Source organism: Hyperolius riggenbachi, chromosome 2 (genome assembly GCF_040937935.1).
Source record: "Hyperolius riggenbachi isolate aHypRig1 chromosome 2, aHypRig1.pri, whole genome shotgun sequence".
In the NCBI taxonomy this organism is placed as follows: domain Eukaryota; kingdom Metazoa; phylum Chordata; class Amphibia; order Anura; family Hyperoliidae; genus Hyperolius; species Hyperolius riggenbachi.
Window position 1 is genome coordinate 277,621,342 of NC_090647.1, and position 15,271 is coordinate 277,636,612.

The 15,271-nt window shown below is 40.0% G+C and overlaps 1 protein-coding gene across 1 annotated transcript in view; it reads left to right on the top strand.

Moving 5' to 3' along the window:
* Positions 1–470: 470 nt before the first annotated feature.
* TBX4 (T-box transcription factor 4) overlaps positions 471–15,271 on the top strand; it is a 223,848-nt gene continuing 209,047 nt past the window's right edge. Inside the window, exon 1 of the mRNA XM_068265381.1 lies at positions 471–623. Within this exon, the coding sequence (XP_068121482.1) occupies positions 471–623 (153 nt within the window). The remainder of the gene's footprint in view (positions 624–15,271) is intronic.

Genomic DNA, 15,271 nt, shown 5'->3' on the forward strand with positions numbered 1-15,271 from the left:
AATAGCGTTTTTTTTCAGGTTTATTATCACTGATCTAGTTAAAAAAAACTGCATTCAGCTTTTAGCCAAACTATTTTTAAAAGTTTTTTTAACATGAAATTTCTACTTAAATTTTGAAATGTTTGATAATGCAAATTGCAACACTTCATAACTTCTATTGATATGTAAGGTTTCTACATGTAAAATATTTTATAGTGCAGTTTTACAAAAAATGTATAACAGTTTGGGATTTGCTACACTCATAAAACTGCTTACATGGCCCTCGGGTGTGTTTGAGGACAAATCCTGTAGACCACTGATACTATTTAGTAGGTTATAACTGCTTATAACAAAACTTACATTGGCCTTGCTTCAAGATGGTGGAGAAGGTGTTCAGCTTTAACACTACTGAGTTTAAGCCAGTGCCATCCTGTTGTAAAGGTGCAAGCATGAAAAAATAACACTACTCTCTTTATTTTTTAAACAAGGAAATGCTACAGGAGAAAAGCTTATCTGAAGGTGAGGATGGGTTTACAACAAGCCAAGCGACTGGACATGTTGAGGTGGCAGCAGGATCACCAGCACTGGGAGTAGCTGGACTAAGCAACTCACTAAGCAGTCCACCGAGTCAAGATCCAGAACAGGTGAGAGCTTTTCTCTTAAAATTGTGAAGGGATTTTCGAAGTAACTAAATCTGGTCAGACTGTAGTGAATATAACACTTTTATTATTCCTACTGCAATAGTTACAGAGATACAGTAATACTTGCACCATACAAAAACTTGAATATTTTTAGGTTCTATGTTTATGGTTGTGTTAGCAGCTATGAACTTGCACTTATAGTTTATTCAAACCAAATATTAAATTATAGTTATGATCTTTGGCTTGCAGGTTCACTGAACATTTCCAGAAACTGGAACAAGTTTCTCAGTTGGTGCTGGTAGTACTCCAGTCCTCCAACTCCTGGTGTCTTCATCATCCACAATATTTTGTTTTGTTTGATTTCAGAATGGCAAGGGTTGGCAAACACTTAAATGGCTAGGTTTGGTGATCACCAGTGTTCTTACTGAAAAAGAAAGTTTGCAGTCCTGAATACTTTTATGTTTGCAATCAGTGTACATGTGCAGCAAGCTGGGTACGGAGGTCAAGGCATATAGACATCAGGGAGATGTTTAGGTAATCATACTGTATATACATGCAATTAAGACAGTGCATTAAAATAATACCAATACACTTTGCTTTTCCTTGCCCATGTTTAAAAATAATATCAAAAACATTATTGTATTTTAACATTTATTTCTAGTAGTTTTTAGAATACTTCTGATATACTCATTTTTTTCATATTTTGCGAATAAGCACAATTGTAGACATTTGTTACTAATTAACTGCTTCAGCCACATGATGGATGTAACTCACGTATCTGCGCCTGCGATTGCTGCATGGACATGAGAGTCACATCTGTGTACTGAGCCGGGTGCACAAGCGTGCTCCTGATTGTCCCTGAAGCAGGAAGGATTTGTAGGACACCCTGAGCCAATCCATGCCGGCATAGCGAGAATGATTGCTGTTACAGCCAGTAACAGCGTTCATTCTTTAAAAATGCATTCAGGAAGTACATGACTTCCTATAACAATCTGCAGTGATTGGCTCTAGGGATCATGTAATCTTCCCAGTCCCTCAATGATCACTATAACTGATAGTAATAGTGATCAGTAATGACAAATAAAAGTGGTCAAAACTGCACAAAGGATGTGAAAAATTATCTATGGGAAACCGCTGGTGTTTTCTGCAGATACAAGTGTGGCCTCTCCCTAACTGTGCCTCTCTCACAGCAGTTCTGTGTTACCTCAGATCTGTGTTCTCAGAGCACAGGAGCTGCTGTGAAGGGTCCCATTAATTTGGGCGCAGTGCAAACCAATACATTTGGATGCTGCCATGTGTGCCCATGTAAAGTGCTGCTAATATCAGCTATAACAGTAAATATGGGCACCGAAATAGCTGGACTGGGACTGCCCACTATAGAAATTGCAGCTATACATATAAAAATAGTGGGTGCCACAACGTCCACTATTTATAGCCGTAGTTTCTATAGTAGGCATTGCTGGTGCCTGTTATTTTACTGGGCGACTCTAGCACCAAAATTTACTGTTATAGCCACTATTAGCAATGTTTTACATGAGCACCTATGGCGGTGCCCATTAGTGTTAGATATAGATAGGTAAGGATTAGTGTTTGCAGTCTCTGTTGCTTGGCAAGGGTTAGGCATTGATAGGGGAGAAGAGAGTAAGTTAGGCATAGATAGGGAGTATCTATAATAGCATCATGAGTAAAAAAATGGGTGCAAAAATTATGGTAATAGGAATGAAATAACAGTAATAAAATATTGGTAATTTTACCAATATTCTAATATCCATGATAGTAGAATATCAGTAATGTAACCGATGTTCTAGTATCACCCACTGTGCCCTACTCTCCCTTGAACCTCCTCTAACTATGCCTAATTCTAACCACCCCTCATCTACTTCTAACCCCAACCACCCACCACCTACTCCTAACACTAACCAGCCTCTATCTGAAAGAACTGCAAAAAAAAGCCATAGGCACATCTTGAGAATAATGGATTGCTGTGCATCCAGTTTGTTATCAAATAAAATATATGTGACCTTATTTTTATCATAGTGAGTTGTAGATTACATTTTGATGTGTCTAATTGCTTGGACTTTCACATAAAAAATAGGTAGGGGCAAACTCAATGCATCATTCAAAAAAATGTAGATTTCAAAATTATGATTAAACTTCATGAGTTAGTAGATTACAAAACACCCACATTTGAATAGCCCTGGTTCTAAGCTTTCCATAATGGTGACATTTGTGGCTTTTTCCTGATGTTCTCGCTCTTCTGGGGTTATTGAAAAAAAGAATGTTGCTGTAACAGTTAGTGCAAAAAAAGGTCTTCAAAAAAGCCATAGTCACACCTTGAAAATATTGGATTGTTGTGAATCTAGTTTGCAATCAAATTATGTATATGTGGCCTTTTTCTGCTGTTCAGACTCTTTTGCTGGGGCTACGCAAACATAATGTCGCTAAAATACTTTGCAGAAAAAATTTACCATTACAAAGCCATTTGCCCACTTCAGAGTGTATGGCCTGCTAGATGTCCAACTAGCCATCAACTGAGAGATATTTGGAATAATTTTTAACCGTGATAAGTTATAAAATAGATTTTAGGGTGTTTTGTGAATTCTTTTTAGTGACAAACTGTGACAAACTGAATCAAAAGCAATAAAAATCTTACTGTATATTCTGGCGCATAAGACTTTTTAACACAGGAAAATCTTATCAAAACTCGGGGTGGTCTTATACGCTGAGTGTCGTCTTATATGGGGTGTGCTGAAACTTTCGAGACTGTCTGGAGAATCTGTGGTTGCCGCATACGGTGGGGGGAGCTCAAAAACGTCCATGGCCGTGGTGACTGTGTGAAAGCAGCAAGGGCGGTGCTGTACAAGTATGGTAGAAGAAAATTCACTCACCAGGATTCCTGGAAAGAAGTGACGTAACACGGTCCCGATGACAGGGTGAGGTGGCACCTCACTGGGAAGGTGGAAGTGAAGGGTCTAGCTAGCTGCAGGCATCCGGGACGCCTGGGGTATGGAAAAAGAGAGAGAGCGGTATGGTAAAAGAGAGAGCGTGGCACTTTGCCCAGGAAAACACACCTCTTTTACCCGTCTGGTGCACCCTTGTATCCTATTTCTGTACCTCCTTCTCTGCCTCTCAGATCTCGCTCCTAAGCGGTGCAGGCAGGCAGGTAGTAGTATACAAGTAGTATACAAGGGTGTGCCAGAAGGGTGAAAGAGGCATGTTTGCGCTACCACTCTGATAGTCTTGGAGACAGGGTTAGCTGACCAATCCAAGCAGGCTTTGTATACAACATCCAGCCAATTGCCAGTAAGGTACATCGCTTGCCGTGATTAGTTTGTTGTTGTATACTGGGTACCACATACAGTACAGCACCAGTATCTTTACCTGTTTATACAGTATAGCACCAGTACATACAATACAGTATACAAATGTCCAAGAGTCAAGAGGGTAGTCTTATAGGGCGAGTATATCCCAAAATGTATATTTTAACTGGAAAAGTTGGGGGGTCGTCTTATACACCCAGTCATTATATATATGCCGGAATATACAGTATTTTAATATATTCTGTACTAACATAAAAAGTTTGGAAAAAGAAAACAAAGTTGCAGAATTGAAAATAGACTACATAAATTGTTGCCTTAGGGACTCATCTTTTTAAAAATGTATGTCATAAGGGTATATTACTGTTATTTTTACAAATAAGGGTTTACAATTATTGCTAGGGTGCAATGAGAAAACAAAAATTACAATATAGAAAAAATGCACCTTTATTTCCAAATAATATATTAACCCCTACATTGCACTAAGGACATAATTGAAATGTTTGGTTAACCAGGATAAATGGGCATATACAATGTTAGAGTTTTATCTATGGCAGCATTGTTTATTTTAAAACTATTGTGGATGGAAACGGAGAATAAAATAATTACTTAAAAAAATCATCCCCCCCCCCTTCCCCCCAAAATTCCTAATTTGTCCTGAAAACAAAAACAAGGTCTTGAATGTTAAATTGAAAACTAATTGATCCTTTGTTGGTCTAACAAAATAGTTTTACTTAACTAATCATCCTTAGTTTGCACAATATGAATCAAGTGCCATTGATATGCATAAAACCAAACTTGTCATAAGCCTGTTCAATGGAAAGTGATCATATGATGGAAAAATACAAAACCAAACTTATCTTCTGATCTTCTGGACACTAAGGGCCATATGGAATTCACTTTTTCACCTGAGTTTTCTCCTAGGAGATAATTTTCATATTCTCTTTAAAACAACTTTTAAGCAGTTTATAACTGAAAAAGTACCTAAATGTTGGGGAAAAAGTACTATCTAAATTATTTTCTTGCTTATTGATGGTTTAAAGCGGAATATAACCCTGCATTTCAACTTTGCTCTAAAACATTATTTACAGCATATTATATGCAACCAGCATTTTTTTTACTAAACCAGCAGTGGAAGGGTGACACACAGAGCTTTAAAGTTCCGTGGAGAGAAATGCAGACGCATCCGAAGTTTAGTTATATACATTTAAGTAAACACAATTTAACAAGTGGTGAATGTTACACACTCTCTGGCTGTCCTCCAGCTCCTGCACAGTCAGAGAGTGTGTGTCACATTCCACACTTGTTACATTGTGTTGACTTAAATGTGTCTATCTAAACTTCGGATGCGTCTGCATTTCTATTCACGGAACTTTAAAGCTCTGTGTGTAACCCTTCCAATGCTGGTCTAGTAAAAAAAAATGCTGGTTGCATATAATATGCTGTAAATAATTTTAGAGCAAAGTTGAAATGCAGGGTTATATTCCGCTTTAAAGGACATGTTATGACAAGGTGTAAAAATATCACCTAGGAGAAAACTCAGAAGAAAAGTGAATTGCATATGGGCCAAGGACACTAAAAACTTCAAATAATTAATTTAAAGCCTAAATAATTAAAAATAAAATTCTGTTTAAACTGCTATACTAGTGCTGACCACAGCTAGTCTTTCCTTCATCAGTGGTGTGGCAGAGGTTTGATTAAGACTTTTTATTCCCTCTCAAGTCTCAACATGCAAGGTTCTATCCTAACCTCCAGTGCACCTAACAATCCTGTTTTCAGCAGGTGGCTTTTGGTTTAATCTTTTACATGAAAATCCTTATGAGGGCTCTTTTACACTACATGTGATACTGCTTTCCGACTTTGATGCGATTTTAAATACAATTCTGACTGTTGATGCAATTAAAAAAAGTCCCGCATGCCACAAAGTTCCTGCGTTTTTCTTCTTGTGTTGCTGGCAATCCAGTGAAATGGATGCCTATCAATACAAGAAGAAAAACGCAGAAATACATGTATTTATATGTGTTACTTCTTGCTTGAGTGGATGTGAAACGTTCAGATACCCATATGCAATTCACCTTTTCACCTGAGTTTTACCCCAGTAGATAATTTTTCATTTTCTATTTAAAACAACTTTCCAGTACTTTTCAACTAAAAAAAGTACCAAAAAGTATAAGAAAAAGTACTATCGAAATAATTTTTAGGATTTTCTTGCTTTCTGATGGCTTAAAGAGAATCTGTATTGTTAAAATCGCACAAAAGTAAACATACCAGTGCGTTAGGGGACATCTCCTATTACCCTCTGTCACAATTTCGCCGCTCCTCGCCGCATTAAAAGTGGTTAAAACAGTTTTAAAAAGTTTGTTTATAAACAAACAAAATGGCCACCAAAACAGGAAGTAGGTTGATGTACAGTATGTCCACACATAGAAAATACATCCATACACAAGCATGCTGTATACACCCTTCCTTTTGAATCTCAAGAGATCATTTGTGTGTTTCTTTCCCCCTGCAGTTCTCATGCAGTGAAGTTTCAGGCTGCTCGTTTCTTCCTGCAAACAGCTTTGCCCTTGTCTGTAATTCCTCAGTATGTGAAAGCCCAGCCAGCTCAGAGGACGATTTATCCAGCTTGTAAAAGATAAGAGAGAAGAGAGAAGCTGCCCTAATCTAAATAATACACAGGCAGTGTGTATAGAGGGGCCTGGAAGGGGGAGTTCATAGCAGAACCACAACACTGAAGAACTTGGCAGCCTTCCAGACAAAGGCTGACAAGTCTGACAGGGGAAAGATACATTGATTTATTACAGAGACTGTGATAGTAGAAAGTGCTGCAGTAAGCCAGAACACATTAGAATAACTTTTGGAACTTGTAGGATGATAAAAAACAGGATGCAATTTTTGTTACAGAGTCTCTTTAAAGCATTTTACTGACAAGTTTAAAAATATCACCTAGGAGAAAACTCAGGAGGAAAATTGAATTGCATATTGTCCCCTGTATTTTAAGATGACCTGATTGTACTGTAAGCATTATTGGTATAGCCCATGACCCTTACTAGTAATTATTTCCTACACTGGTTTTATCCTCTGATTGCTGAATTTAACTTTTTTTTTTCTATGGGAATGTACTGTGGCTGCAGTCATCATTATGCAATGGAGTCACAAGGTCAGAGAATTATGTCAGTTTTCTCTTCTGCTGACTTTCTGTGCTGAGATTATGTTACTCTGAGAAGTACATTATTAGGATGTACCTTCCTTATTTGAGAGAAGGAGTTTCCAAATTGAACAGTCAGCCATATCAATGAACTCTGCTTGTTGTAAAGGTCTGCTAAAATCTCCTCCACAGTAATTCCCCACACCTCAGATTCATTTTATAAGAGGGAGATGTGAGTGTTTAGCATTTCCGTTATTAAGCAATTCAGGTAAGATGTTCAATCAAGGGGCATAGCTAGCGGGAAGCAGCCCCTGCAACTAAGGAAGGGGGGGAGCAGAGATGTGGCAGGGCCCCAACTACTAACCTTCACATTCTCTGATATTCCAGACCAGGTGTTTTTGTGGCTAGGAGTGTAAAGATCCTGATGGCCTCACTTTTTTTTTTGAACCTTGAACCATGAACCTGATGGACCCCCATGTTGTAAGGGTCGTGAGGGGGGCAAGGGAAGGGTTGTGAATATTAAAAATCAAAGTTTTACTAGGGGCCCCATGATTTGTAGTTACACCTCTGGTTCAATCACCTCATTATGTGCTTGAATTGCACATCGGTAAAAAACAACCTCTGATTTATTAAAAGTTTAACATAACTGATGTACCCTTTTGTTGATTGGAGGCCAGATCCGACAAACACAACAAAAGGTCCTAGATTGAGAAGGTCCTCAATCCTAACACTAATTCTCGAGTGAGCAATTCTCGTAGTTTGTTCTGGCTTTTGGAGGGCAACTACAATCGCCAAAAGCATCAAAATTGCAAGAAGACCACTACATGGCTGAGAAACATGCTGTTTATTTTAAAAAGGGAAACAAATGTGTATGGGGTGGGGGGATAGGCACATTTTGTGCTTAAAAAATATATTAGTAAATCAGTAAATCTAAAAGGTTTTCCTTTCTGGTTTGGAAGAAGGAAGCATCGAAATAACGTGAAACACAACGTGACACGCAAGTCAGTGAACTCCTTCAGTCCCTGGCTGCTTGTTTGGTGCTGAACAATGAAAGTCGGGAATATTCGGCTGTTTTCGAATATCAACCCTAATTGTAATTCTGCCTTAAAGGAATCATCAGGGAAAAAACAAAAAAAAAGTTTTACTCACCTGGGGCTTTCTCCAGCCCCTTGCAGCTGACTGTCCCACGCTGACCACTCCGCTCTCCGCCACCAGCCAGGGCTCCCCGCACGCTGTTCAGGTCGACCTCGAGGTCATCCTTACTGCGCCTGCGTCAAGAGCCGATGTCAATCACGGCCACATTGTCCGCGGCTTACTGCGCAGGTGCAGAACTACTGTAAGTAAGTAAGCCGCGGACATGTGGCCGTAATTGACAGCGCCGATTGACGCAGGTGCAGTAAAGATGACCTGAGGTCTACCTGAACAGCGTGCGGGGAGCCCGGGACGGCGGCGGAGAACGGATCGGTCAGCGTGGGACAGTTGGCTGCAAGGGGCTGGAGAAAGCACCAGGTGAGTAAAGCTAATTTTTGTTTTTTTCCCTGATGATTCCTTTAAAGCAAACCTGAAATGAAAATAAACTTATGAGATAATGAATTGTATGTGTAGTACAGCTAAGCAATAGAACATTAGTAAGAAGGAAAAAAGTGTCATGTAGTTTTCCAGTACAGGAAGAGTTAAAAAAAAACTTCAGTTGTTATATATGGAAAAGAGCTTCTCTCAGTGCCTTAACCTACTGGGTCCAATACAGCAAGAAACAGTGAGAGACAGATTGAGATAAGGTTTTAGTAAGAAAAGATCAAAGCATCATTATTTCTGCTTTGTTGTATCGCTTAATGTGGTTTCTAAACTGCAAATATGACAGAATGATGTAAAGTTACCGTATATACTCGCATACAAGCCGAATTTTTGACCCCCAAAATGGGGGTCAAAAGTTGGGGGGTCGGCTTGTATGCGAGTCTTCCCTGGTGGTCTAGTGGTGGGTGGGTGGGTGGTCCGCGCCCCGCTCCCCCCTCCCCCCCGGCCGCCGCTGCTAATACCTGTTTAGGCAGCGGCCGCTTCCTAATCCGCGTTCCTCTTCTTAAGTGTCTTCTCAGAGTATCACAGCAGCGCGCCCGGCGCTGCTGCTGTGACGATGCAGGGGGCAGGAAAGAGCGGTTCCCTTGGCAACGGCGATACAGATCGCCGCTATAGGGAGCCGCACTCTTTCCTGCCCCCTGCATCGTCACAGCAGCAGCGCCGGGCCCGCTGCTGTGATACTCTGAGAAGAAACTTAAGAAGAGGAACGCGGATTAGGAAGCGGCCGCTTCCTAAACAGGTAATAGCAGCAGCGGGGGGCGGGGGGGCGGAGCACTACCTACCTATGCTGGGCACTAAACTGGGCACTATACTGGCTAAACTGGGCACTATACTAGCTAAACTGGGCACTATACTAGCTAAACTGGGCACTATACTGGCTAAACTGGGCACTATACTGGCTAAACTGGGCACTATACTGGCTAAACTGGGCACTATACTGGCTAAACTGGGCACTATACTAGCTAAACTGGGCACTATACTAGCTAAACTGGGCACTATACTGGCTAAACTGGGCACTATACTGGCTAAACTGGGCACTATACTGGCTAAACTGGGCACTATACTAGCTAAACTGGGCACTATACTGGCTAAACTGGGCACTTTACTAGCTAAACTGGGCACTATACTGGCTAAACTGGGCACTATACTAGCTAAACTGGGCACTATACTAGCTAAACTGGGCACTATACTAGCTAAACTGGGCACTTTACTAGCCATACTGGGGCACTATACTAGCTAAACTGGGCACTATACTAGCTAAACTGAGGCACTACCTACCCATACTGGGCGCTATACTGGCTATACTGGGCACTATACTGGCAATACTGGGCACTTTACTAGCTATACTGGACACTACCTACCTATACTGGGCACTATACTAGCTATACTGGGACACACTGGGGGGCTGCACCAATCCAGCATTTCCTACCCCCGGCTTATATGGGGGTCAATCATTTTTCCCTGTTTTTTCAGGGAAAAGTTGGGGGGTCGGCTTATATGCGGGTCGGCTTATATGCGAGTATATACGGTATATATAAAAAAAGCTATTTAACTGAAAATAATGAGACTCTTTCATTTTCTACTAATGTTCTATTCATTGTCCGTGCTACACATACAATTCATTTCATGATATGGGGGGGGGGGGGGGGGGTGTTCGCTTCAGGTTTGCTTTAACCTCTTGAGGACCGCGGTCTTAACCAGTTCAGCCTTCAGTCGTTTTCACTTTATGCATCCGAGCAATGTTCACCTCCCATTCATTAGCCTATAACTTTATCACTACTTATCACAATGAACTAATCTATATCTTGTTTTTTCCGCCACCAATTAGGCTTTCTTTGGGGGGTACATTTTGCTAAGAGCTACCTTACTGTAAATGCATTTTAACAGTAAGAATAAGAAAAAAAATGAAAAAATTCATTATTTGTCAGTTTTCGGCCATTATAGTTTTAAAATAAAACATGTCTCCATAATTAAAACCCACGTATTGTATTTGCCCATTTGTCATGGTTATTTCACCGTTTAACTACTTTGGCCTCCTGGACGTACTAGCTACGCCCAGGAGGCCATGTGCGCTGCCGCGCGCCCCCGCAGCCGATCGCGCGCGTGCACGCGCACTCCCGGCCCGCGGTTCGCTAGCCAGGCAATCAGTGAATCGGTCTATGGTGCCCGATCACTGATTGCTCTCCCCCCGAGAAAAACCGTCAGCTTCGCACGGAAGCTGAGGTTTTTCTGTTCCTATTTCCCCCGACGTCACTCTAAGCATCCGTGTTATGCTTAGAGTGACGTCATTGTAAACAAACTCATGGCTGCCATCTTGTGGCCAAAAAGCTAACTGCATGAAAATGCAAAAAAAAAAAATTAAAAAATAGACCAATATGTCCTAAAAAAATTGATTTGCATCCCACCCTCCCAAAAATACCCACATAAAATGTTTAATAATAAAAAAAAAAAACATTACAATTAAAAAAAAACTTATTCTTCCTGTTAAATGCATTTACAGTAAAGTGGCTCTTAGCAAAATGTACCCCCCAAAGAAAGCCTAAATGGTGGCGGAAAAAACGAGACATAGATCAGTTCATTGTGATAAGTAGTGATAAAGTTATAGGCTAATGAATGGGAGGTGAGCATTGCTCGGATGCATAAAAGTGAAAATGACTGAAGGCTGAAGTGGTTAAATTATGTCCCTATCGCAATGTATCGCGACAATATTTTATTTGGAAATAAAAGAGCATTTTTTCCGTTTTGCATCCATCACTATTTACAAGCTTATAAAAAAAATAGAGATAAATATTTCATCTTTGAATAGATATTTAAAAAGTTTAGACCCTTAGGTAAATATGTATGTGTTTGTTTTTTATATAAATAGTGATTTATTTGGGGAAATATTTGTGTATTGTAATGTTTTTTTACTTTTACTTGTAGTTTTACTTTTTGGCCACAAGATGGCAATCTTGAGTTTGTTTACATCACGTCACTCTAAGCGTACAATGTACGCTTAGAGGGACATGGCTTCAGAAAAAGCGTAGCTCTCGAGAGAAGCTGTCGCTTTTTCAGCGGGGGAGAGGAATCAGCGATCGGGCACCATAGCCCGATACATTGATTCCTGGGCTACCGAATCCGCGGCCAGGAGTGCGCGTGCACGCATGCGGTAGGCGCGGGAGCGCACGGATGCGCACGTGGCCTCCTGGACGTAGGTACTACGTCCTGGAGGCATAAATGGTTAAACCCCCCTAGTGACCAGGCTATTTTTTTGCTAATTAGGCCACTGCAGCTTTAAGGCCTCACTGCAGGGCCGTACAATTCAGCACACAAGTGATCCCCCCTTTTCTGCCCACCAACAGGGATTTCTGTTGGTGGGCTATCATTGCTTCCAGGATGGTATTTTTTTTTTATAAATATTTGGGTGTTTATTTTTTAAATAAAATTTTAAAAAAAAGGGGAGAGGAGATTGGTTGTGAGACGGACATAGAGCCCGTTATATTAACAGGCTTAGGTCTACTAGTACATTTATAATTCCTTTAAATTCCTTTTAAAAAAAGAGACTTCCGGTCCACTGCTGGTGGTGGATCTGCCCAGCAGTTTCTGACTTCTGGGATCTGTGTTTTGAGGTAATTTCTGAAGTGTTGTAGACTATGATTGCTAAGGACCCGATGGTCGCTCTATTCCAGAAGTCTTCCCCTGCACATGGTAGCTCTCAGAATGTGTGTATAGCTTAGGCCCCAGTGAACCTTTACTCCACCCTCGCTGATTCTACGATATTTGGGACCCTTGGTTAGCTTGGTCTGCTCTGCTGTTGTAATTTTTGTTTTTTTCGGGGTCATTGATGTTTTCGATCTGCATACAGGCCCTCAAAATTACTCTGCACTTGTTCTCACTTATGATATAGTGCTATGGCTTTATGGGTAATTTGTATATGCATATTCATCCCTTTCTCCTGAGTCCCAAGATAAAACATTGTTTTAATACACAGCTCATTTCATGTTACTAATATAGTCCATGCTTTGTTTTTGTTTGTTTTTTTGTTTGTTTTTTAGGCAGCATTTGCCTGCGGCTGGTTATTTTCACTTCATATGCCTTGTTTGTGTAAAAAATCCAAAATGTTCAATATCCAGTGAGTCTTTTATATATAAGGATGCATGGAGTGTTTAACCTCATCCTGACTAGTCACAGGGAGTGTGCTATTCATCTGAGACACAGTGTTCTGATGGTGGTAATGTGTTACCTGGTAATGCACTTTAGCCTGTCCCATTGAAGATGTGTGAGTCAGATTTTGAAGGATTGTGTATTCAGGACAGTTAGCCACCTGTTGCGCAGTGGATGGTCTCCATTTAAAACTAAAGGTATCCACTATTGCCCAATCCTACACAATCTACCGTATTTAGAGGAAGGGTAAATAATCTTACTAATATTATAAATGCAAACGTTTGGATTTTTGTTACTCAATCACACAACAATGGCTGAACAGATGTGAATGAAATTTGGCACACACATAGTACATTACCTGGAATAACATATAGGATAATTTGTATCCCCATAACCAAAAAGTGGGCAGAGACAACTACAAATTTCACTGGGAAAATGTAAACTGCAGCCATTCTTACACTGTTAATTGTAGGGTCCCCAAACTTTGCACAGTTGGTCACTGGGTGACTGGGATTAATATTCAGAAAAGTGGGTGGAGCCTACAAAAGCAAATTAAAATTTACCTATTGATTTTCAAGGGGTAATATTTAATTGCTGCCATTCTTGCACTGTTAATGGCACAAGCCTCAAACCTGGTACAGTTGGTCATTGGGTGACTGGGGTTCAAATTCAGAAAAGGGGGTGGAGCCACAAATAGCCAATCAGATTTGTTTCATTTCAATGCAAATTATTGATGACAAAGACCCCAAAGCTTAAAAAACTTGGTCATTGAGTAATTGTGTGTTAGGGTTAGAAAAAGTGGGTGCAGCCAACACCGGGCAAATCCGGGTCATCGGTGGGTGGAGACAAATACAAATTTCACTGGAAATGTAAACTGTAGCCATTCTTACACTGTTAATTGTAGGGTTCTCAAACTTTGCACAGTTGGTCACTGGGTGACTGGGATTAATATTCAGAAAAGTGGGTGGAGCCCTACAAAATCCTACAAAAGTGAGTAGAACCCTACAAAAGCCAATCAAAATTCACCTATTATGTTTCAAGGGGAATACTAAATTGCTGCCATGCCTACGATGTTAATGGCACAAGCCTCAAACCTGGTATAGTTGGTCATTGGGTGACTGGAGTTCATATATATATATATATATATATATATATATATATATATATATATATATATAATGTCTCTATATCCCTCACACCAAAGAGCCCCAAGCTTTATCTGTGTATGCAGGTAGCTTTAGAACCCTCTTGTGCAGAGGTTCATTGACTACTTGATATCAAATACATCCCTTTTACAGTATCTGGCCAGATAATTTAAAGTAGAGCTATGGTAAGATGGTATTTTTGTTCTTTTTTTAACTATATCTTAGTGGCTGGATAGTGTACTGGTTAGGGCTACCACCTCTGACATAAGATACCAGGGTTTGAATTGTGGCTTTTCCTATTCACTAAGCCAGTACCTGTTTAGTAAGGAGTCCATGGGAAGGAGTTCTTGGGCAAGTCTCTCATACACTTCAGGGTGGTCTACTGAGCGTGCCCTTCGTGGCTGCAGCTTTCAAGCACTTTGACTTTCACAGGAGAAAAGCACTATACAAATGTTACAATTATTATTTATTAAGGTAGTACAGGTTAGGAATTTATCTACAACGAAGTGACTTTGAAGGTGATGGTGACAAACTGAAGGCTGACTATACCATACTCTGAGGTAGAATACATTTCTCTGCTCTCTATTTGAATAAATCCAGCAGAAATCTGCAAAGTTTCCCCTACGTGACCACACGAAACAGAAATCCTGTTAAGGGGATACAGTGGTTGCTGCACAGAGAATTCTAGAAGGAGGCACCAAGGTCTGATTTAGCACAGAATAGCTCTCCTTTAATTCGCCCTATAGGAAACCAGACATGGAAATACCTTCACTGAAACAACAACAACACTGTGTTGTTTTTGGTCTGTGTTTGTTAATTTTTATTATGACATGGGTTGTATAAATGGTATTATGTTCTATGGCACAGTGTTGCAGCATTTTATATGAATATATGCGTTCAATATTGTTCCACTTCTCGGTATTTTTGTATCTATTTGGTCAGTTACATACACAAGAAATGATTTAATTGCCTTTTTTTCCATTCATGCTCCATATGTGATATTCTTGGAACATAGTATAGGGACATAGGGATAAAAATCCCAGATGAAATAAACCAAGACTTAATGTGAATACCACAGCTAAACACGTACAATAAAGAAGATATTTAGATATATAATTACAGGAATAGGGACTTTATGAAACTTGGTTCAGTGCGCATTTAGAAAGACAGTGTTACTAAACTCAAATAATGTTAATTCAGGTACAGATCAAAGAAAATTGTTAAGTCCAGTTTCCAGTTATATCCCATATAGGAAAACAATATTCTATGCCACAATATGTCCTAAAATTATTAATGAAAGAGACTAGAGAAAGAAGTCTCAGG